At 59.4% G+C, this 20379-nt stretch overlaps 2 protein-coding genes and 2 non-coding genes across 6 annotated transcripts; all 4 read left to right on the top strand.

Annotated features, from left to right (window-relative positions):
* The first annotated feature begins 71 nt into the window (after positions 1-71).
* On the top strand, positions 72-8884 carry CCNT1 (cyclin T1). Its single transcript, XM_027907863.1, has 9 exons — positions 72-250; positions 925-1006; positions 1266-1394; positions 2167-2227; positions 3541-3603; positions 4249-4294; positions 6292-6455; positions 6817-6887; positions 7181-8884. Exons 1-9 carry the CDS (start codon positions 72-74, stop codon positions 8570-8572), a joined length of 2187 nt encoding a protein of 728 aa, XP_027763664.1. The 3' UTR covers positions 8573-8884.
* Positions 8885-10000: 1116 nt separating this feature from the next.
* KANSL2 (KAT8 regulatory NSL complex subunit 2) lies at positions 10001-20374 on the top strand. Of its 3 annotated transcripts, none has more exons than XM_027907868.1 (10): positions 10001-10024; positions 10880-11138; positions 12201-12379; positions 12686-12800; positions 13029-13192; positions 14480-14646; positions 15100-15196; positions 17397-17650; positions 19061-19246; positions 19904-20374. In XM_027907868.1, the coding sequence occupies exons 2-10, from the start codon at positions 10888-10890 to the stop codon at positions 20012-20014; spliced, it is 1524 nt and encodes a 507-aa protein (XP_027763669.1). In that variant the 5' UTR covers positions 10001-10024; positions 10880-10887; the 3' UTR covers positions 20015-20374. The 3 variants fall into 3 exon arrangements, with proteins under 3 accessions (XP_027763669.1, XP_027763666.1, XP_027763668.1); XM_027907865.1 differs by having other exon boundaries at positions 19901-20374; XM_027907867.1 differs by lacking the exon at positions 10001-10024 and adding an exon at positions 10554-10598 and having other exon boundaries at positions 19901-20374.
* Positions 15267-15394, top strand: LOC114070451. Its single transcript, XR_003573922.1, has one exon. It is a non-coding gene; the product is annotated as a small nucleolar RNA SNORA2/SNORA34 family (small nucleolar RNA).
* On the top strand, positions 19712-19839 carry LOC114070452. Its single transcript, XR_003573923.1, has one exon. It is a non-coding gene; the product is annotated as a small nucleolar RNA SNORA2/SNORA34 family (small nucleolar RNA).
* Positions 20375-20379: the final 5 nt, after the last annotated feature.

The raw sequence follows: 20379 nt of genomic DNA, 5'->3' as shown, positions 1-20379 counted from the left end.
CCGCCGGCGCTGTGACGTCACCGCGCTGCGTGCGCACGCCGCCGCGTCCCCCGCGCGGGCGCAGAGCCGCCATGGAGGCCTCGGCGGGCGGCGGCGGCGGCGGCGCCGGGCCCGGGCGCCGCTGGTACTTCAGCCGCGAGCAGCTGGAGCGCAGCCCCTCCCGCCGCGCCGGGCTCGACCCGGACAAGGAGCTCTCGTACCGCCAGCAGGCGGCCAACCTGCTGCAGGACATGGGGCAGCGCCTCAACGTGTATCCGTCCGGGCGGCCCGCGCTCTAGGCCGCGCTAGGCCGCGGGGTGTCGGGGGGGGGGGAAAGCGGGGCGGGGCGGGGAGGGCGCGGAGATGGGGGGATACGGGAGGGTCGGGAGAGACGGGGGAGAGTGTGGGGAGAAGCGGGAGCGGCCAAGGGAAGGAGCGGGCCCCGGAGCGGGGAGAGCCCGGCGCGGCGTTGGGGTTGAGCACAGCCCGGCCCAGGAACGGCGAGGTCGGTGCTGGCGTGTTGGGAAAGCCCGGTTCGGCTCGGTTCGGGAGCGGGAGGAACTGAACTCCGTTTTTTTGGATTGAGGAAATCCCGTTTCGAGAGCGGGGAGAGCCGCGCCGGGGTGTTGGGAACGCCCGACCGGCCCGGAAGCGCCCAGCCCGATTTGAGATCCCGAAATGGGCTTTGGGAGCAGGAAGAGCCTGTGCCGGGCGGTCGGGAAGGTCCAGCCTGGGAGCGACGAGAGCCGAGCTTGTTTTGGGATCTGGGAAATCCCGTTTTAGGATCGGGGGGGAGCTGTGCTGGGACGCAGGGAAGACCCAGCCCGGGAACGGAGAGAGCTCGTCCCATCCCGGTGGGATGAGTTCCAAGGGCTCCCCTGAGGAGGAAACCCCTGCCCGGGGGTCTCTGTCGCGGCTGTGCCTTTCCTTAACCCCCTTCCCAAGCTCCCAGCTCACCATCAACACGGCCATCGTGTACATGCACCGCTTCTACATGGTGCAGTCCTTCACCCAGTTCCACAGGAACGTGAGTGCTGGGATCTGGGGGGAAAAGGAGGGGGCACTGGGAATCCCCCAGCTCCGCTCTGGGGAGATGGGACTGGCCCCAGGGAGGGATTTTGGGAAGGGGGAGGGATAAGGAGAGAGACCCTTTTCTCCCTGCTGGCAGTGGCTGGACTTGCACAGGCTTCACTTCCTGGAGGGATAGGGAGAATTCACCTGGTTTTATTTGGTTTGTTGTCGGGGTCGGTGAGTTTTTGACGTGACTCTTGTGCCTGTCCCCTCAGTCTGTGGTGCCGGCGGCGCTTTTCCTGGCGGCCAAGGTGGAGGAGCAGCCCCGCAAGCTGGAGCACGTCATCAAGGTGGCACACGCCTGTCTGCACCCCCAGGAGCCTCTGCTGGACACCAAGAGCGAGGTGGGCGAGGGGATGGAGCGCTGGGACAGGCTCTGGGGAGCGGGAATTGCCTCCGGGATCGCGCGGCTCCGGTGGCTCCTCCGCCCTCCCCGAGGGCAGCTCCCCAGTCCAGCAGCTCCTGCCACGGGGAGATTTGGGCTTCCCTGCTCTGGGCAAGCTCCCCTCTGCTCTGCTGCACACCTGGTCCAGGTCCAGTGTCCCTGGGATGCTGCCCAGGAGCAGAAGTGGGAGCAGTTTGTCCCCACAGCTGTCACAGGGGGTTAAAAACGCTGCTGATTTTCACCCCCAGACAGCCCATTTCACCTGGAGCTGGGCAGCCAGTCCTGCTGGAAGGGGCAGCTTTTTTTCCCAGAAAACTTATGGAAAATGAGAGAAAACAAACAAACAAACAAACAAAATAAGGCAGGAATAGCTGCTGATTCCTGCTAATTCCTTTCCTGCTCCTGTGCCACCCCAGGAGTGTGGGGGACCAGCACCCAGGGCCATCCCAGTGCTCTGCTCCCTCTTTCACACAATCCCCAGGATGGTTTGGGTTGGAAGGACCTTAAACTCCATCCTGTCCCACCCACCTGCCACGGGCAGGGGCACTTTCCACCAGCCCAGCTTGCTCTGAGCTCCACCCAGCCTGGCCTTGAGCACTTCCAGGGGGTCTGCGCCAGTGCCCCCCTGCAGGGAGATTCCCGTTTTTCCCCTGGAGAGAAGGGTGTTAGGGATGTGCAGGCTTGATCCGAGTGCCTCTCCGTGAGTAACCTGCCTGTCCTCTCAACCCCAGGCTTACCTGCAGCAAGCCCAAGACCTGGTCATTCTAGAGAGCATAATACTGCAGACCCTGGGTAAGTTGTTGAAGCGGCCGGGCTGCCACACGAATCCCAGAGCCAGGACAATTCCACAGGCTGGAGAGCCTGACCCCCGCTGTCCTCCCCCCAGAGTCCAGGCAACAAACCCCCTTTTTCACCCCCACTCTTGTTTCAGCGTCAGTTTTTCCAGGTGTGACTTGTGCCAGGCTCAGTGCTCAGAGAGATTTAAGTGTGGCTTCTCTCTCTTTTTTTTTTTTTTTTTTTTTTTTTTTTTTTTTTTTTCCCCCTCCCCAAAAAAACCCCAGGATTTTTGCTGCTTGGACACTTGCTGTCGTGGGTTGTGCTTTCCAGCTCAGTGAAAGAATCATGGGATGGCTTGGGTTTGAAGGGACCTTAAAACCATCTAGTTCCCAACCCCTAAAGCTCTAATCCTGTTGCAGGGAGCAGTTTGTGCTGAGAGATGTCTAAAAACCCCGGTTAAAAGTGAATATTTGCGTCAAATAATTGAATTGGAGGGAGGGGAACTCAAAAAAGCAACGAACCAGCAACAGTTTTTGGAAGTAGAAATTGGAGCCTCCACGTAGGGCAGGGGTTGGTGGATCTGGTACCCTGTTCCTTTCTCGAGTGTGCTGTTAAAAGTTGTTCTTACTAACACACGTTCCGTTTCAGAGGCAGTTTGTAGGTAGATTTTTCTCTCCAAAAGAGCAGGATTTGTTACTCCTGCCTGGATTCAGAGCAGACACCCTGTGTCCCCCCCTCAGGACGGGCTGATGTGTCGTGGGCCACAAACCCGTGGCTGAACTGAGCCGAGTTCTGCGACCACTCACTTCTCCAGTTACCTTTTCAAACGTCCCAGTTCTTCTAGAACATTCTGCAGATCTGCTGCACACATGGACCAACTGGAATTCTTCCTCCCTTTAAAACATAATTCCCGAACTGAGGAGGAAACTGTAGCGAGGATTAAACTCAGTTGTCCTCAGGCCCCTTCAAAGGGAAACAATCTGCTTCCTCTCAGCTTTTTGGGTGAGAGAAATTCCTTGGAGCAGATGCCATTGTCTTCTCCTTCCTCCCAGCTGCTCCAAGAGGCTTTTGTCCTGCTATTTTTAAAATCCTTAATAGTTTTTTTTTTGTTCCCAGTGAGGCCCTTTCAGAAGTCCCCGAGCTCTGGGGAGGTCTGGCAGCACCAGAGAGACCTTCAGGGTTTGTGGCTGGAGAACTTGAGGCTGGAAAACGGGCTCCTCTGTTCCTGCCCGGCTCTGAGCAGGGCTGGAGGAGGGAAGGGGAGCAGCAGACGTGGATCCAGGGCTGTGCTGCTGGTCCTGATGGTTGTTTCTTCTGTGTCCTTGCAGGGTTTGAGATCACTATTGACCATCCCCACACCCACGTGGTGAAGTGCACCCAGCTCGTGCGAGGTGAGGGGCGACTGGGAAGGGGAGGGCTGGCAAAACAGGGTGGAATGTCCAGCTGGGGCTGCTCCAGAGCTTCCCAGAATGCTGGGATGGGTTGGGAGGGGTTGGATTGGGTTGGAAAGGGCAGGGACACCTTCCACAGGACCAGGTTGCTCCAGCCTGGCCTTGGGCACTCCCAGGGATGGGGCAGCCACAGCTTCTCTGGGCAACCTGTGCCAGGGCCTCCCCGTCCTCACAGGAATTCCTTCCCAGTATCCCATCAAAATCTCCTCTTTTCCTGTGGGAAGCCACTCCCCCTCGTCCTGCCATTCCAGGCCTTGCCAGTCCCTCTCCAGCTCTCTTGGAGTCCAAAAAGCCACACCAGGGTCACCCCAGAGCCTTCTCCAGGCTGAGCAATCCCAATTCTCCCAGCCTTTCCTCACAGGAAAGCTGTTCCATCCCCGTAACCATCAAAAAAGAGTCAGTTTGAAATGATTCTGGCTCTGCTGGACTCCACAAAGCTCCCAGGGAACAGAATTCCCCCAATCCCTGTGGGCTGTGGCCTGGAGTGAGTCAGTCCGTGGGTGCCATGTGGCTCCTGCACCAAAATACGATAATATTTATCAGAACATGCAAGTAACGCCCTGCTTTTTCCTTTTTATCTTGCAGCCAGCAAGGACTTGGCACAAACTTCCTATTTCATGGCTACAAACAGGTTATTATTAATTTTTTTTCATTTTATAATTGATTTGTAATTTACCTGCTGCTGGTGACTGCAGGGGCATCGCTGGGAATCCCTCAGGAGGAGCCTTAGGAAAAGGGTTCCTACCCTTTTTCCTGCCAGCTGCTGGGCAAAACCAGCTGGAAAACGAGGCAGGTGGGATGCTCAGGAGCTTTACTTGCTTGTCCTACAGGAATTTAGTTGTGAAAGTTCAAAAAAAACCCCAAAACAACCCAAAACAGACCAAAAAAAGGAAAGGTGAAATGAGTGTATACGTTTTGCCTTGCTCAGTCCCAGGAGCTGGAGAGTTTTCACTGAACAAGGTGCTGTGGAAATTGTCCATGAATGTGGTTTGTACCCAGAAAAAGGCTGATTTAGGGTATAAATGGGGTAAAAGCAGAGCTGGCTGCAGGCCAGGAGGAAACTGTCCTGTGAGTAGAGCCTTGGAAAGAGAAGTCAGCCCAAGTTCATCATCTGGGTTGCTTTGCCCCTAAATTTTCACTTCCAGGCTGATGCCAGCAACTTGTGTTGGGATTATTTTTTTTATCTGAATTTCCTGGATTATCAGCCTCAGGCAAATCATGGAGTGACAGGCACAGACACAGAAAATGTTGTGGTTTTGTGAAACTAGGGAGGAAAAAAAAAGTGGTTTGGGAGCCAGCACGGGTGAAGCTGCAGGGCCAGAGATGCCTCCAGGCCCTGGGAATGTCTGTGGGCACTGGTTTCCCTCCTCTCCACCTGGGAGCTGTTCCCTGCTCACCTGCACTGTTTGTTGAAGGTGTTCTCAGGCTCCAAAGGGCACCCGTGGATTTCCGGCATCGGGAATGTGATGTTGGTGATATTTGGGTAAACACAGCCCCGAAACCTCCTTTATCCCTGCAGCAAGAGTTGCAAAGTCCAGGAATTAGGAGTTAAGGCTCTAACTGAGGGAAATGCAGGCAGAAAGGACGAAGTGGAGCCTCAGTTTTGCCTCAGAGTGATGCCTGAGGGAGGTGCTTTGGAGGTGAACTGCATTTTATCCGTGTGTTCCACATGGAGATGGTGCCCCGTGGCTGCTCAGGGGCTTCATTTCCCAGAGGGCCCGTTCCTGAGTGGGCAGATCCCACACTCAGACTTGCTTCCATGTTTTTCCTAAAGCTCTGGTATTCCTGCAGGGAGAGCAGGATCCTTTTAAGTCCCCTTGGTTCTTGCTTTCCCAGTGCTGCCCAGGCTTCCCAGCTCTGAGTGGGAAATTAATTTACTAATGAAAATACTTGATAGGTGACCTGGCTCAGGTGCTCCTGGGTCACTCCAGCACTGAGTGTGTATTCCTGAAAATCCTTTGGGAAAGACCAGACCCTTCCTAAAGCTGAAAAGGGCCACTTTGCTCCTTCAGTGCCATCCAGGAGTTGTGCTTGGAAGTTTCTCCTCAGAGCAGAGGTGGGGCCGGCAGGTCCCCACTGACTCTTCCTCTTCCTTGGAGATCCCAAATTTCCCCTACCAAGACAGGGATAAGCAGACTGGTGGAGGAGATCCCAAATTTCTTGTAGTGAAAAACAGGGATGCGTTTCTCCTCAGAGCAGGGGCGGGGCCGGCAGGTGACCTCACGCTGGCTTTTTCCCCTCGGAAGAGATCCCAAACTTTCCTGCAGCAAAGCAGGGATGGACGAGGAAACCCGTGGAGAAGAACCCAAATTTCCTGTAGCAGAACAGGGACGGACAAACAAACTGGTGGAGGAGATCCCAAATAATTCCTGTAGCAGAACAGGGACAGACCAACAGACTGGTGGAGGAGATCCCAAATAATTCCCGGAGCAGAGCAGGGCCGAGCAAGCCCAGTGGTGCAGAACCCCCCGAGCGGTGGGGCCGGGACGGATCCGGCTGTGCCGGGGGGTCGTTCCGGGGAGGTCCCGAGGGCCATCCCCCCGCATTTTCCCCCCCGTGTCCCGCGTGGATGCTGCGGCTCAGGCGTGGGAGTTGATGGCTTTCTGTTTTCTCTCCCGGTGACGTCAGCCTGCACCTGACCACCTTCAGCCTGCAGTACACCCCGCCCGTTGTGGCCTGCGTCTGTATCCACCTGGCCTGTAAGTGGTCCAACTGGGAGATCCCAGTCTCCACGGACGGGAAGCACTGGTGGGAATACGTTGATGGCACTGTAACTCTGGAGCTCTTAGATGGTAAGTTTGGGAGCGAGGCTTTCACCCCCCCAAAAAAAAAAAAAGAAAAAGAAAGAAAAAAAAAAAAAGAAAGGCTCTTGAATTATTTTTTTTTTGGCATCTTTGGTCCTGGGTATGATGTTCCAACACCACCTCACGGGCTCCAGGATTTCAGGGCTTGCCGAGGTTTCCAGGGCAGCAGCAGCAGCTTCTGTAGCACCACAGAGAGATGAGTTTAAATGTGTCAGTGATTCCAGTTCTCAGAGTTCCCCTCCCGGAGCAGCTCCATCCCACCAGTAGCTCCATCCATCAGAAGAGGGGGTTGTCCTGAGGGACCAGGGCTGCTCTGACCCTCCCGCTCGGGTTTGTGTCTCCTCTGCAGAACTGACCCACGAATTCCTGCAGATCCTTGAGAAAACTCCCAGTCGGCTTAAACGGATCCGGAACTGGCGGGTAAGAAACTCTGGACATTCCTTGTGATTCCTTTGGGAGTGGCAGTGCAGGACAGTGTCTGGGAAAGGAGTGTGTGTGTGTGGAATCTGAATGCTGTGAGTGGTACTCGAGTTCACTTGTACTGAATTAACTCTGGAGAGACTTTAGTTTTCCAGCTGCAGTAGCAGGGCTTGGGATTCTTCCCACAAGGAGGGATGGGGGCGAATTCTGAGTGTGAATAAAGAGCTTGCACTGCACTGACGAGCTCCGGTGACACCCCAGAGTGAACACCCCGCTCGGTCTTCCAATTCCAGGCCTCTCAAGCAGCCAAAAAGTCCAAGACCGATGACCACGGAGACGACGAGAACCTGTCGGAGCAGACAATCCTCAACATGATCTCCAGGAACAACAGCTCGGACATGAACATCGCCGGGCTCATGAGCATGTCCACGTCCTCCACGGCCGGCGCGGGGCCGGCGCTGCCGCCCGCGGCCGACTCCCCCGGCGAGCCGAGCGCCGCCGACCCTTCCCAGGCGGATCATTGGCATCCCCCGGCCAAGCTGGACATCCACAGGACTAGCGAGAGCTCCTCGGCCGCCGCCGAGCACCCGCAGCAGGACGGTGCCTCCTACCCAAAGCAGGGCACCAAGAACGCGCCCTCGGCCAAGGTGTCCCTCAAGGAGTACCGGGCCAAGCACGCCGAGGAGCTGGCGGCGCAGAAGCGGCAGCTGGAGAACATGGAGGCCAACGTGCGCTCCCAGTACGCCTACGCCGCCCAGAACCTGCTGGTGCAGCAGCAGCGGGAGAGGGAAGGGCAGCAGCAGGACAGCAACCCCTCCCCGATCATCCTGAAAATCCCCATCGCGGGGTCGGACAACCCCGAGCGCCCGCCCGGCGCCGACAAGGGCGACAAAGCCCTCAAGATGAGGATCCAGGCGGCGGGTGCCGGGGGGGACAGGCCCGTCCCCTCCAAGCAGGAGGAGATCAAGATGCGGATCAAGGTGCCGGGCCCCGGAGACAGGCACGGCCCCGCGGACGAGGGCGGGAAGAGCCGGGAGTACAAGGAGAAGCACAAGGGCCACTCGTCCAACCACCACCACCACCACCACAACCACCACTCGCACAAACACTTGCACGCCCAGCTCGGCGCCGGCCCCAGCACCGCGGCCAAGCGCCCGGGGGACTCCAAGCACGGCGCCCAGCCCGGCGCCGCCGCCGCCGCCCCCCCCCACAAGGGCTACGGGCCCCTCGCCCCCACCCGCAAGAGACCCCTGCCCGAGGAGCCCCCGGCGGCCGCGCCCCACGAGCACCAGCCCAAGGTGGGCAAAGCCTCCAAAGGCCCCGCGGTGCCGTTCCCGTACTCCCACCTCCCCGGGGCTGCCCACCTGCCCGGGCACAGCTCGGATTTGTCCCAGCCCGGCAAAGCCCCGCGGGGCGCCCACAAATCGGACAAGGGGCCCTCGGGGGCCAACGGGCACAACGCCAGCCAGGCCAGTGACTATCAGGACACGGTGAACATGCTGCACTCGCTGCTGAGCGCGCAGGGCATGCAGCCCACCCAGCCCCCCGCCTTCGAATTCCACTCGTACGAGCTCCTGAACCCCCGGGCTTCCAGCGGCTCCCGAGCTGCCGCCAACACGGACAAGCCCCGACCGCCCCCCCTGCCCTCGGAACCGCCTCCCCCGCTGCCCCCCCTGCCCAAGTAAACACCCCCCCCCCTTTTTACTACTGAGTCCAGAGCCCGAGCCCGAACCCGCGGGGCTTGAGAAAGGGCTTTTTGATCTCCACTGCCTCACGAAGAACTTATTTTATTATAATATAACTTTTATTATTGATATTTAGTTGTTAAAAAGCTGTGAAAGGATAAGGAAACCCTTTCTCTATTCCTTCCCTTTCCCCCCCATAGGCTCCCAGTTAGTGTTGGGCTTTGCCCCCCCGCTCTGGGGAACGTGGGGGGGTATTTAAAATATGTCACAGAAAATTTAAGATGTTTTACAAATAATTTAAGCATTAACTTATATCTTAGTGGTTTTGGTCCTTTTAATTCCGTGGGCCTGCGGCGGAGCCCGGGGAGGACTTTGGGGGGAGTTGGTGGTGGGGGCTCCACTTGAGCCGTTGGATATGGAATGTGGATTTGGGAGTTTTTGGGGGATGGGGGGATGTGAGGGGCTACGGGAACTCTGGGTGATAGGAGCTGCTCTCCCTGCCGTGTCCCATGTCCCTCGTTCCTTGCTCCAAAACCCACTCTGGTTTGGGAATGGTGTCTCTGTCCCTGATTCTCCTCCTGCAGCCCCAGGCTGGTGTGTGCAGAGCTGGGTTTAGGCCTGTGCTGGAGGACTTGGCTGTTACGGGGACAGGATTATGGTGCATTCCCAGTGAGATGAGGATGCAGAATCACCGTGCCCAGGGCAGCTCTGCCAGGGAATCCCATTGGCACGTTGCTGCTCCCAGCCAAGCTGGAAGCAGGTTTAGGTTGAATGCTTGGGAAAACCCCGTTTCTGTCCTTCTTAGACTTTGACTTTTCCACCTTCAGTAAATGGATGGTCTCTGGATGGTTTTTGGGAAACTTGTTCCACATGAGCTTGTTTTTAGGGGGATTCAGTGCTGCCCACCCCCTCTGGCACCTCTGCCCTCGGTGACCCCCACCCGTCCCAAAGCTTGGGAATGGCTTTAGGTCCAGTGTTGGGTCTGGCTTAGATTTCAGGCTTTGGACAAAGACTTAGCCCTTGTTTCCCCCCGCTCCTTTGGAGTTCGGAGTCTCCCGGGATGAGGAGGTTCTGCCTTTCCCGTTAACCGGTGGGGAGCAGTGTCGGTCTGCAGCTGGTCCAGGACACCGGGGACAACCGGAGGGGGCTGTTGGCCAAGCCCTAGGACCAAGCCTGGGCTCCCGGGAGCTCGTCCATTCCCAGGGCCGAAACCCAATCCCGGTGTTTCCCCCTCCCCGGTCCCGCCGCGCCCACGTGTCCCGTTCCCGCCGCTCCGCGCTCACGTGACCCCCCCCGGGGAGGCGTGGCCGCTCCCTCCGTGAGTGACGGTGCGATCGCCCAACCGCGCGCGGCACCGCCCCTGCGCCCGCCGCCGATTGGCTGCCGGCCGGGCCAGTGAGGCGGCGGGGCGGGCGCGCGCCGGGGCTGCGCGGAGGCCGCGGCAGCAGCGAGGTAAGATGGCGGCGGCGCCGCCCGCCCGCTCAAAGGCCCCGGCGCAGCCCCTCGCCGCGGCCCCCGCGCGCTCCCCCGGGCCCTCTCGGCCCCGCAACGCCCCGCGGGCGGGCCCCCACCCCGCTCCCCGCGCCGGCAGCGCCGCCTGCGCGGCCCCACGGGGGTTCCCCCGCGCGCCCGCCGCCCGCGGACAAAATGGCGGCGCCGGAGCCGAGGGAGCGCGCATGCGCGGGGGAGGTGGCGGCGGAGCACGTGCGCGGGTCGCGAGCGCCGGGATGAGAACCGGGAGAGACCGGGATGGGAACCGGGAGAGACCGGGATGGGAACCAGCAGAGACCGAGATGGGAACCGGGAGAGATCGGGATGGGAACCGGGAGAGACCGGGATGGGAACCAGCAGAGACCGGGAGAGACCGTGATAGACCGGGATGGGAACCGGGAGAGACCGGGATGGGAACCAGCAGAGACCGGGATGGGAACCGGGAGAGACCGGGATGGGAACCGAGATACAGGGATGGGACACTGGGATTCACCGGGATAGACCAGGACGAGGACCGGGATACACCGGGATAGAGGTGAGATGGGAACCGGGATACATTGGCATGAAGGTGGGAACGGGCCCTTGGAGCACCGGGAGCAGGGGGATGCAGGCAGGGATGGGAACCGGCACACCCTGGGTTTCAGGAGGGAGTTCTGGTCCTGTGCTGGTCAGTGAGGGTGGGGTGGGCCCAGGACCTGGGGGATGCCCTGAAGGGATGGACCATACCGGCCGTGGGGGTCAAAATTTCCTCCAGATCCATTCCCAGCTGCTGCTCCTCGTCCTGCTGGCGTTTCATTCCCCTCTCCTTCCCTACAGGTGTTGCCATGAACAGGATCCGGATCCACGTGCTGCCCACGAGCCGGGGCCGCCTGACCCCGGTGCCGCGGCCCCAGGAGCCGCTGGCCTGTGCCTTCAGCCCCCGGCCCTGCTCCCAGCCCCGCCTGGAGGGGCAGGAATTCTGCATCAAGCACATCCTGGAGGACAGGAACGCTCCCTTCAAGCAGTGCAGCTACGTGTCCGCCAAGAACGGGAAGCGCTGCCCCAACGCCGCCCCCAAACCCGAGAAAAAGGATGGGTGAGTGCCTGCTCTGCCTCCTTTTCTGGGATTCCCCTCGGGTTTTCACCCTGTGGAGTTCAAATGGGCAGGAGGAGGTTCTCTCTGTGGTCCCCGCCGAGGGAACGGCTGGAGCTGTGCCAGGGCAGGGTTAGGTTGGGTTTTTGGGGAAAGGTTCTTTTCCCAGAGGGTACTGAACGGTTTCCCCAGGGTTTGGTCACGACCCCAAGGCTGCCAGAGCTTCAGGAGTTGAGGTTTTGGGATGTAGTGGGATTTTGGGGTGTCCTGTACAGGGCCAGGACTTGGATTTTGATGGTCCTTGCGGGTCCCATCCAGCTCGGGAGATTCCACGATTTCCCTCCTTCACCTGCTGCTCCTGGGTCACCTCAGAGAAGCATCTCCTCTTTTCCAAGGCGTTTTGAAGCTGGAAGGAGGCTCCAGGGAGTCCTGTTGGCACCGTGGCTGTGCCCTGGGCCAGCAGGAGGTGGCTGCAGTGCTCCAGGCCCCCTGTGGGAGCCGTCCCTCCCTCATCCCAGCACGGAGCTTCCCGCTGGATAATCCCCAGCACAGCCCCCCCGGCTCTGGGGAGCTTTGACCTGGTTGTGCTGCTGCTGCTTCTCTGAGGTGTTTAAAATGCCCCAAGGATGATCAGAGGGATGGAGGAGCAGCTGTGCCACGGGGAAAGGCTGGAGAATTGGGATTGTTCAGCCTGGAGAAGGGAAGGCTTTGGGGTCACCTCACCAGGGCCTCCCAGGACCTGAAGGGAACCTGCAGGAAAGATGGAGAGGGACCATTTCCAAGGGCCTGGAGTGGCAGGACAAGGGGGAAGGGCTTCAAACTGCCAGAGGACAGGGTTAGGTGGGATATTGGGAAGGAATTCCTCCCTGGGAGGGTGGGAGGCCCATGGCACAGTTTGCCCAGAGGAGCTGTGGCTGCCCCATCCCTGGGAGTGTCCCAGGCCAGGCTGGAGCAGCCTGGGCTGGTGGAAGGTATCCCTGCCCGTGGCATGGAGTGGAATGAGATGATCTCTGAGATCCCTCTGCCCCAAACCATCCATGATCCCACGGTTCCTTTATCCCGCAGCACGTCCTTCTGCGCGGAGCACGCCCGGCGGAACGCGCTGGCGCTCCAGGCCCAGGGGAAGAAATCCCACCCCGGGCCCATGAGCGAGACCCTGCTGTGCCAGCTGAGCTCCTATGCCAGGTCCGAGCTGGGCTCCCAGAGCACGGAGAGCGTTCGGAGCGAGGCCAGCCGCATCCTGGGTAAGGGATTCCCGGGACACGGCCTGGGTGCTCCATGGGGGAAAATCTCCCTTCTTAAATCCACCCTGGGCTCTGGGGGTAAAAGGTGCTGTTTACCAGCCCCAAATCTTGCAGGTTTATGTTGCTGGGGTTGCTCAGTGGTGCTGGGAAGGCTGTTTTGACCCTGCCCAGCTGGGGGTGTTTCCCGTTGGTCCCTCGCTCGGTTTTGGGGTGGAGAAATTCCCCCTTGGCACGAGGCAGAGCCAGCTCAGCCCCGTGGGGCTGTGGGGCAGTATCCTGCCACTCCTGGTGCTGTGTGTGTTCCAGATGAGGACAGCTGGAGTGACGGGGAGCAGGACCCCGTGACCGTGGAGCAGACGTGGCGGGGGGACCCCGACAGCGAGGCCGACAGCATCGACAGCGACCAGGAGGATCCCCTCAAGTGGGTTGGAGGGGGTTAAATCCCGTTAAATCCATGTTTAAATCCTGTGAGGAGCCGAATCCCCTGCACCCTTTGGGGATTCAGCTCCAAGGGACCCCCCACATCCTTCAGGAGAATAAACCTGAGGGACCCCCACACCCCTGGGGAGAAAAATCCCGAGGGATCCCCATGCCCTTCAAGGAGAACAACCCCAAGGGCCTGTCCCCAAATGGCCCCTGGTTCTTGCAGGCACGCCGGTGTGTACACGGCCGAGGAGGTGGCTCTGATCATGAGGGAGAAGCTGATCCGGCTCCAGTCCCTCTACATCGACCAGTTCAAGCGGCTCCAGCACCTCCTGAAGGAGAAGAAGCGCCGGTTCCTGCACAGCCGGAAGGTTGAGCACGAGGCCATCGGTGAGCCCGGGGGTGTGCACAGAAAAGCGTCTCAAATGAGGGGTTTTTGGCCTTTGTAGAGGCGGATTTTGGAGCAGGGTGAGGGTTCCATGCTCAAAGGCTCGGGCTCTGCTCCTAGGGGACAGGGGACAGGATGAGAGGAAACAGCCTCAAGTTGTGCCAGGGGAGGGTCAGGTTGGACATCAGGAGGAATTTCCTCATGGGAAGGGGTTGTCAGGCACTGAAAGGGGCTGCCCAGGGGGTGGTGGAGTCCCCATCCCTGGAGGTGTCCAAGGGGGGACTGGATATGGCACTGAGTGCTCTGGGGACAAGGTGGGCATTGGGCACAGGTTGGACTCGGTGATCCTGGAGGTCTTTTCCAACCCCAGGGATTCTGGGATCCTGTGCTGGCCCCGTGCCCACAGATCCGTGTCATCGGGGTTCCAAAGCTTTCCCAAAGCTTTTCTTTGCTCTTCAAAGTCTTGCAGCGTTGACAGGAAATGAGCTTACAAAGTTAATTCTGAGACAAAAGTGCTTTTTTTGTACTGGGATTTCCTGTTTTTGCTTTTATAAACAGAGAATATTCATCTGTAAGGCCCTGGGTGTGTGGGCAGGAGTTGGTTCCAATAGCACCAGTGCTGCTGCATTGGCATATTCCTCCTTAGCATGGATGCAGCTTTCCCTCTGCCTCTGTTGGGATCCTCCCTGTGCAGAATATGCTCTTGGAAGCAGGAATTCCCAGTTCAACTGAGGCAAAACCGGGCTCTGTAACTGATCCCAAGTACTGCAGAGCGAAGGACTCTTCTTTTTTTTTCCAGCATCATCCCTTAATAGCTCATCCCGGAAAATGTCATAATTCAGCTCAGGCCCAAGTAAAAATAACCAGGACTTTGGTACATACCAATTTTGCAGAACTCTTTTTAGCAAAGCAGCCGGAGGAGAGCAGATCCTGAGCGCTGCCCTGTAATTAGGCCGGGAATGCTGGCGGGAAGCTTCCAGAACTCGCCCAGGAGCGACCTGGAATTTGACAAGCTGCTGGAATCACGACGGACGGGAGTGGCAGGGCTGTTTCCAAAAGGGGATTTAAAATTACCCCGTGGCCCCAAGCGCTCCTGGTGTGCACAGAGAGGTCAGGGTAAATTCTTGGGATGGAACCTGCGTTATTTGTGCCACCCAAAGCTTCGTGTTGTCCCTCTGGACCCACCTCTGTGGCTGCCTCAGCCCTCGGCAGCTGGTTTGGGCTCTTGGTGCCTAAAAAAAAAAAAACAAACCCAGGCAGGTGACTTTTCCCCTCCCCTGTTCCTGCAGGGAGCAGCCTCCTGACAGGCCCCGAGGGGCTGATGGCCAAGGAGAGGGAGAACCTGAAGCGGCTCAAGTGCCTGCGGAGGTACCGGCAGCGCTACGGGGTGGAGGCTCTGCTGCACCGGCAGCTCCGCGAGCGCCGCGTCCTGGCCACCGACGGCGCGGCCCAGCAGGTCCGTGGGGACACCCCCCATGGGTCTCCCCTCTTGTCTCTTCCCCAGGAGTGATGCCAGACCCCTGGCAGATTCCCCCCGTTCCTGCTAGGGCACCAACAGGATGCTCAGCCTGGAGAAGAGGAGGCTCGAGGAGGGGGCCTTAAAACCCCTTCCAGTGCCTAAAAGGGGCTTTTAAGAAAGAGGAAGGAGGGACTTACAAGGCCAGACAGTGATAGGGCAAGAGGGAATGGTTAAACTAAGAGATGAGAGGTTTAGATGGGATATTGGGAAGAAATCGCTCCCTGTGAGGGTGGGCAGGCCCTGGCACAGGCTGCCCAGAGGAGCTGTGGCTGCCCCATCCCTGGCAGTGTCGAAGACCAGGTTGAACGGGGCTTGGAGCAGCCTGGTCTAATGGAAGGTGTCCCTACCTGTGGAACAGGAGCTCTAAGGTCCGTCATTCCCTGATTTCAGGCCCACACCACGCGTTCCAGCCAGCGCTGCTTGGCCTTTGTCGACGACGTCCGATGCTCCAACCCGTCCCTGCCGATGACCCGGCACTGCCTCACACGTATCCTTTGATCCCCCTGACGCTGTCCCTGGCTGTTTGCCCTGTCTCTGCCCGCCCTTTTTTCCCTTCCCTGGCCCTGAATCAAGGCCACTGGTTTGCTGTAGCCATTGGTTTCAAACAGGAGCCCAGAGGAAACGTCTCCCGGTCTGTTGGCGCTCCCGTGCTGTGGAGCAGCCGATTCGTGTGGGAGGGACAAAGGGATGGGCTGGTCCCACTACAGCCTCCCTGATCCAGAGCATCCCAGCAGGGTGGGCAGTTCACTTGGGAGCACCCAGAGAACCCAAGGAGGCCCGAGCTGTGAGGGATGTGCGTGGGGAGGGGTGTCTGGCCACCGGAGTGTGTCCTTGGGGATTTTGGGGAGGATCTGGAGGGGCAGTTCTGGGCCTCTTTAGAGCTGCCACGGCCCAGCTTGGTCCCTTGAAAGGTTCTTTCAACCTTTCAGCTTTGAGCTGTTCCAGTTCCCAAAGCTGTCTCAGCTTAGGGATCACCCCCCAACATGGGGGAGATCCACGGCCCCAGCGTTGCCCTGAGTGCATCTGCTCCATCCACTCTTTTGGATCTATGAGAGCTCGTGGGTCTATGAGAAAGTCTGGATTTGTGGGTTTTTGGGAGCCCCTGGGTTTGTTTTGTCCCCAGAGTTGACCGGCTCAGCTCCACCCCCTGCACGGGGAGCAGGAGCTGGAAGCTGCCTTTGTTTCTCTCTAACCACCCTATGCCTCAAAATAAATACAGGATAAATCCCATAAAACAGCCAGAGAAGCTGCTGCTGGCAGCTGGTGCTGGGGAGAGCGGGGAGGAGCTCTCAGCTGACTCCCCCGACACAAACAAGCCTTTCCTCGGGCGGCCGATAACATCTGCATCCTCCAACATCTGCAGCCACGGCTTCTCTCTGTGCTCCCAGGAGCTGGGCTGTTTGTCACAGGGCACTCAGGGGATGGGGAGAGGCTCCAGGTGGGCCAGCCTGGGATTTTTGGCATCCCGGCCGTCCCTGCTTTTGGCTGCCGGTGCAGTCGGTGCTGGAGCTGGGAGTCACTCCAGGAGGTGAAAACCTGCCTTCCCCACCCTGTTCCTCCCCACCCCTGCCCTGGGGTGGCTCAGATCCATCTGCACTGGGATAGGCTCTGATTGCTGCCAGCCTGGATTAGGGCTCCCCTACAACAACCCATTAGGAAGTGGATCCATGAGAAATCCCTGCTCAGGGAGGAGGGAAGGATGAACCTCAGGCCTTGGCAGCTTAAGGAACTGGGTTAAACTTGGCGCCTTTTCCCAGTTTATGTGGGTTTGAGGTGTTTTTTTCCTTCCCCACGCTGTGGGGTTTGAGGGGGGAAACTGCAGAATGAAGCCCCCAAAGCTGGAGAGCAGCTGAGATTGGAAGGGGGTCTGAGGAGGGTGAAGGTGGGGTTGGAAGAAAAGGGTGGGGATGGGAAGAGGAGAAAGGGGGTGGAAAACCAGGAAGGGATCAAAAGAGAAAGGGGTGGAAGGGGAAGAAGGGAGTTGGAAGAAGAGGGTAAGGGGTCAGAAGGAGTGGAAGAAGTCGGAAGAGAAACAGGATTGGAGGAGGTAGGGGTCGGAAGAGGATGGGATCAGCAGGATGGGGTCGGAGGAGGATGGGATCAGCAGGATGGGGTTGGAGGAGGACGGGATCAGAGCAGGATGGGGTTTGATCCGTGGCTCCTCTGCCGCTGGATCGCTCCGCAAGCGCGACACAATCAGAGCAGAGCTTCTGTTTGTGATTAAAGGCAGGAAATCCCATTTACACCTCTGGCAGGAACAGGTTTTCCACTGGGAAGGAAAATGCACTGGGAAGGTAGAAATGCCGGAACTGAACTCCTGGCTGTGGGAGAGGCATTGTGTGTGCTGGGATGTCCCTGAGTGTGGGGCTGGGGCTGATCCTTCCCCCTGGATATCTGCAAACAAAAGTTAATCCCGTGCCTTTGTGACATCCACACGAGGATCTGTGAGTGGCTTTAACAGGGATCCAGCCACCATCTCCCAGCCCCCACGGGGAGGCTGTGGCTGTTGTCCCAGTTTTCCGTCATGGAAATAACGTCACCCACATCCCTGGGCAGTCGGGATGGAGCTCTGGGGTGTGGATCTTCATCAGGGAGAGATGAAAGGGGAGGCTTTGGGAGTCTTGCCCCCTCCCTGGGTGCGTGTCTGGCTGCACCTGGGCCGCTTTCCCTTGACCAGCTCTTCCCAGATATCTGCCAGGACACGAACCAGACGCTGTTCAAGCCGTGCCAGGGCTCCGAGGAGGTGCCCTGCAACAAGCCCGTGCCCGTGAGCCTGTCGGAGGAGCCGTGCTGCCCCCTCCACCTGCGCCTGCCCCCCCAGATGTACATCCCCGAGCAGGGCCTGGCTGTGCCCCAGGAGCTGGGAGCTGCTCCCTCCGAGCTCTACCTGAGCGCGGCCGAGCTCCAGCCCTCCGAGAGCTTGCCCCTGGAGTTCAGCGATGTAAGTGGGGCCTGAAGGGGCTCCAGGAGAGCTGGAGAGGGACTTTGGGACGAGGGCCTGGAGTGCCAGGATGAGGGGGAATGGTTTCCTGCTGCCAGAGGGCAGGGTGAGGTGGGATATTGGGAAGGAATTCCTCCCTGTGAGGGTTGGGAGGGCCTGGCACAGATTGCCCAGAGCAACTGTGGCTGCCCCATCCCTGGGATGTCCAAGGCCACATTGGAGCAGCCTGAGCTGGTGAAAGGTGTTCCTGCCCATGGCAGGGGGGTGGCACTGAATGAACTTTAAGGTCTCTCCCAGCCCAAACATTTCTGGGATTCTGTGAAAGGGCAGGAGTGGGGAAAGTTTGGGAGCTGTTTCACAGGGTTGGTGGCTGCTCCTTTGGAAGGGCTGTGCTCGTTTAAATCCCTGTAGGGGCCTCTTAAGAGGAGGATTTTTTTTATTTCCCCCCCGTTTTCTCTTCCATGAGGAAAACCAGGAGGATTTTAATCCCCAGATTATTCTGGCATCCTGCATTTAAGCCAACACACTTAAAATCCTGGGAAATTTGTTTAACCAGAACAAAACCACCCCAATCCGTGGGAGCTGCTCCTCTGAGCGAGGTGTCACCTCGGGCTCTGGATGCTCCCGAGATTCCTGAGCGCTGCTGTTGGAGGCAAACCTCGGATCCGCTCTGGAGTTTGCTGCTGGAGGAGGGATTCCAGCAGCTGCAGAGCCCCAGGGGTGGCAGGAGCTGGGAGAGCAAATGGGGTCAGGCTGGGGGGAGCTCGGATCGAATCCCAGCCCCTTCCCGTGCAAACAGGAGGTGGATTTTTTGGGGTTAGAAAGGAAAAACGGGAGTGTTTTCCCCGTGCTGGGCTCCCGAGCCGTGGCTGCCAGGGGGCATCTGTGTTGTGTCTCACATTGTGCCAGTCTGGGGAGGTGCCACTCGTGAGTCACAGGAATCTCGCCCTCGTGTCAAACTCCCTCTGGAGCCAAAACAAATCCCAGCCTCTCCCAAATCCCACCCTCTCCCCTCTGCAGGGAGGGCAGATGGAGGAGTCCTCGGAGCCCATCCGTCCCCATCTGTGGTGTCAGGGCAGGTGGGGGGGGGGGTGACATCCTGGAGAGGGGGGGGCCGCTCCGGGGGTCCCCAAGAGGGCACTCCTGGGACAACACATCCCGCTGGGCTCCAGACTGTGTGTCCCGACACCTTATCCTTGGCAGTGCTGGCTCCATTCCAGGAGGAGGAGGAGGAGGAGGAGGAGGCTCCTGTGGTGTGTTCCAGCTGCCGGCTGGGGGTCCTGCTGGCACGATGCCCACTCCTCCTCCTCCTCCCCTGCTGCTCCAGGGGTGGCAGAGAAGGGCTGTGAGGATCTGTGTCTCCTCAGACCTTTCCTGACGAGCCCCTTCGCTCTTCCCCCCCTCCCCCAGGACCTGGACGTGGTGGGCGATGGAATGCAGTGCCCCCCATCCCCTCTGCTCTTCGACCCTTCCGTGACCCTCGAGCCGTCCCTGCGGGACGTGGCCGAGGCTCCCATCGACATCCTGGCGCTGGAGGAGCCGGACAGGGGCAGCTCCTCGGCCCCCCTCGGCCCCCTGGCCGAGCCCCCTGCGCAGGTAGGGCCTGGTGGGGCCGCAGCCCCCCCGGGATGTGCTTTCCCAGTGGGAGAACCACCCCCTGTGTGTGCCCGGGGGGCTCCTCTCCCACGCAGCGGTGTCTGGATGCCATTAGGAGCCCTGGGACGAGGGCGGCCCCCGGGATGGCTCCATGGGTGTCCTGGGAGATGTCTGGGACGCTGGGGATGTGTGGCCGTGGGGGCTTCCCACTGTGGGAGCCTCTTAATCCCAGCTGGGGTTTTTTAGGGGAGCGGCTTCCCAGGCCAAAGGTTCTGTTTTCTCCTTTGGAGTTGCATTTTTCACTGGAGCAACTTGAATTTGCTCCTCTCGTGTCCCACCCAGGGCCTGGGGCTTCCTTGGGGTGACCCCACAGCGTGTCCTCTTTGGAGATGTCACTTCGTCCTGCCTCCCCTGTCAGCCCTCCCTGGGTGGGGAGCCGAATTTTGGGGTGGGGGGGTCCCAGCCCAGGCTCTGACTGAAGACCCCCGGTTTGCCGTAGCCGTTGGTTTCAAACAGGAGCCCAGAGGAAGTGTCTCCCGGTCTGTTGGTGTTCCCGTGCCGTGGGGCAGCCAATTCGTGTGGGAGTGACACCAGCCCAGGCCGGTCTGACCGTGTCCCGCCGCAGCCAGCTCAGTGTCCCTGTTGTGTCCCCAGCAGGGTCACCTCCCGGGCCGGACGGGGCCCCAGGATGACCAGCGGCCGGAGGAATCGGCCTCGGCCCGGGGAGCTGCTGCCAACGGGAGCCTGGAGCCGGGGGCTGTGAGCTGAGCCCGGCACCAGCTGCATCTCTGCTCCCGTGGGACCCTTGCTGTGGGACGTGGGGGGACCCACAGGCGCTCATGTCCTGGCTCAGTGCCAGGATGAGCCACAGCTCTGGTTCCTCTGCTGATGCGATTCCAAAACCACGGAGTGTGGGGCCCCTAAAACCCTGGCATGGGGACCCCAGACCCGGCCTTGCTGTGGGAATGGAGGAGCCACAGGGGGTCTCTGGGAGACATTGAGGGACTCACCGGAGTTTTGGGATCCTTTGCCACGTCCTCGTGTGCCCCCGGGGGGGGGGTTGACGTGGCCCTGTAACATTTGGGGGGGATGGAGATTCCCCCACAATAAAACGATGGAGGTGGGCTCTTGGT

The sequence above is a fragment of the Empidonax traillii genome, unplaced genomic scaffold, assembly GCF_003031625.1.
Source record: "Empidonax traillii isolate 1590-97213 ecotype Southwest subspecies unplaced genomic scaffold, ASM303162v1 scaffold1555:size184083, whole genome shotgun sequence".
Taxonomy (NCBI): Eukaryota; Metazoa; Chordata; class Aves; order Passeriformes; family Tyrannidae; genus Empidonax; species Empidonax traillii.
This window is presented reverse-complemented; position numbering and strand designations above follow the sequence as displayed.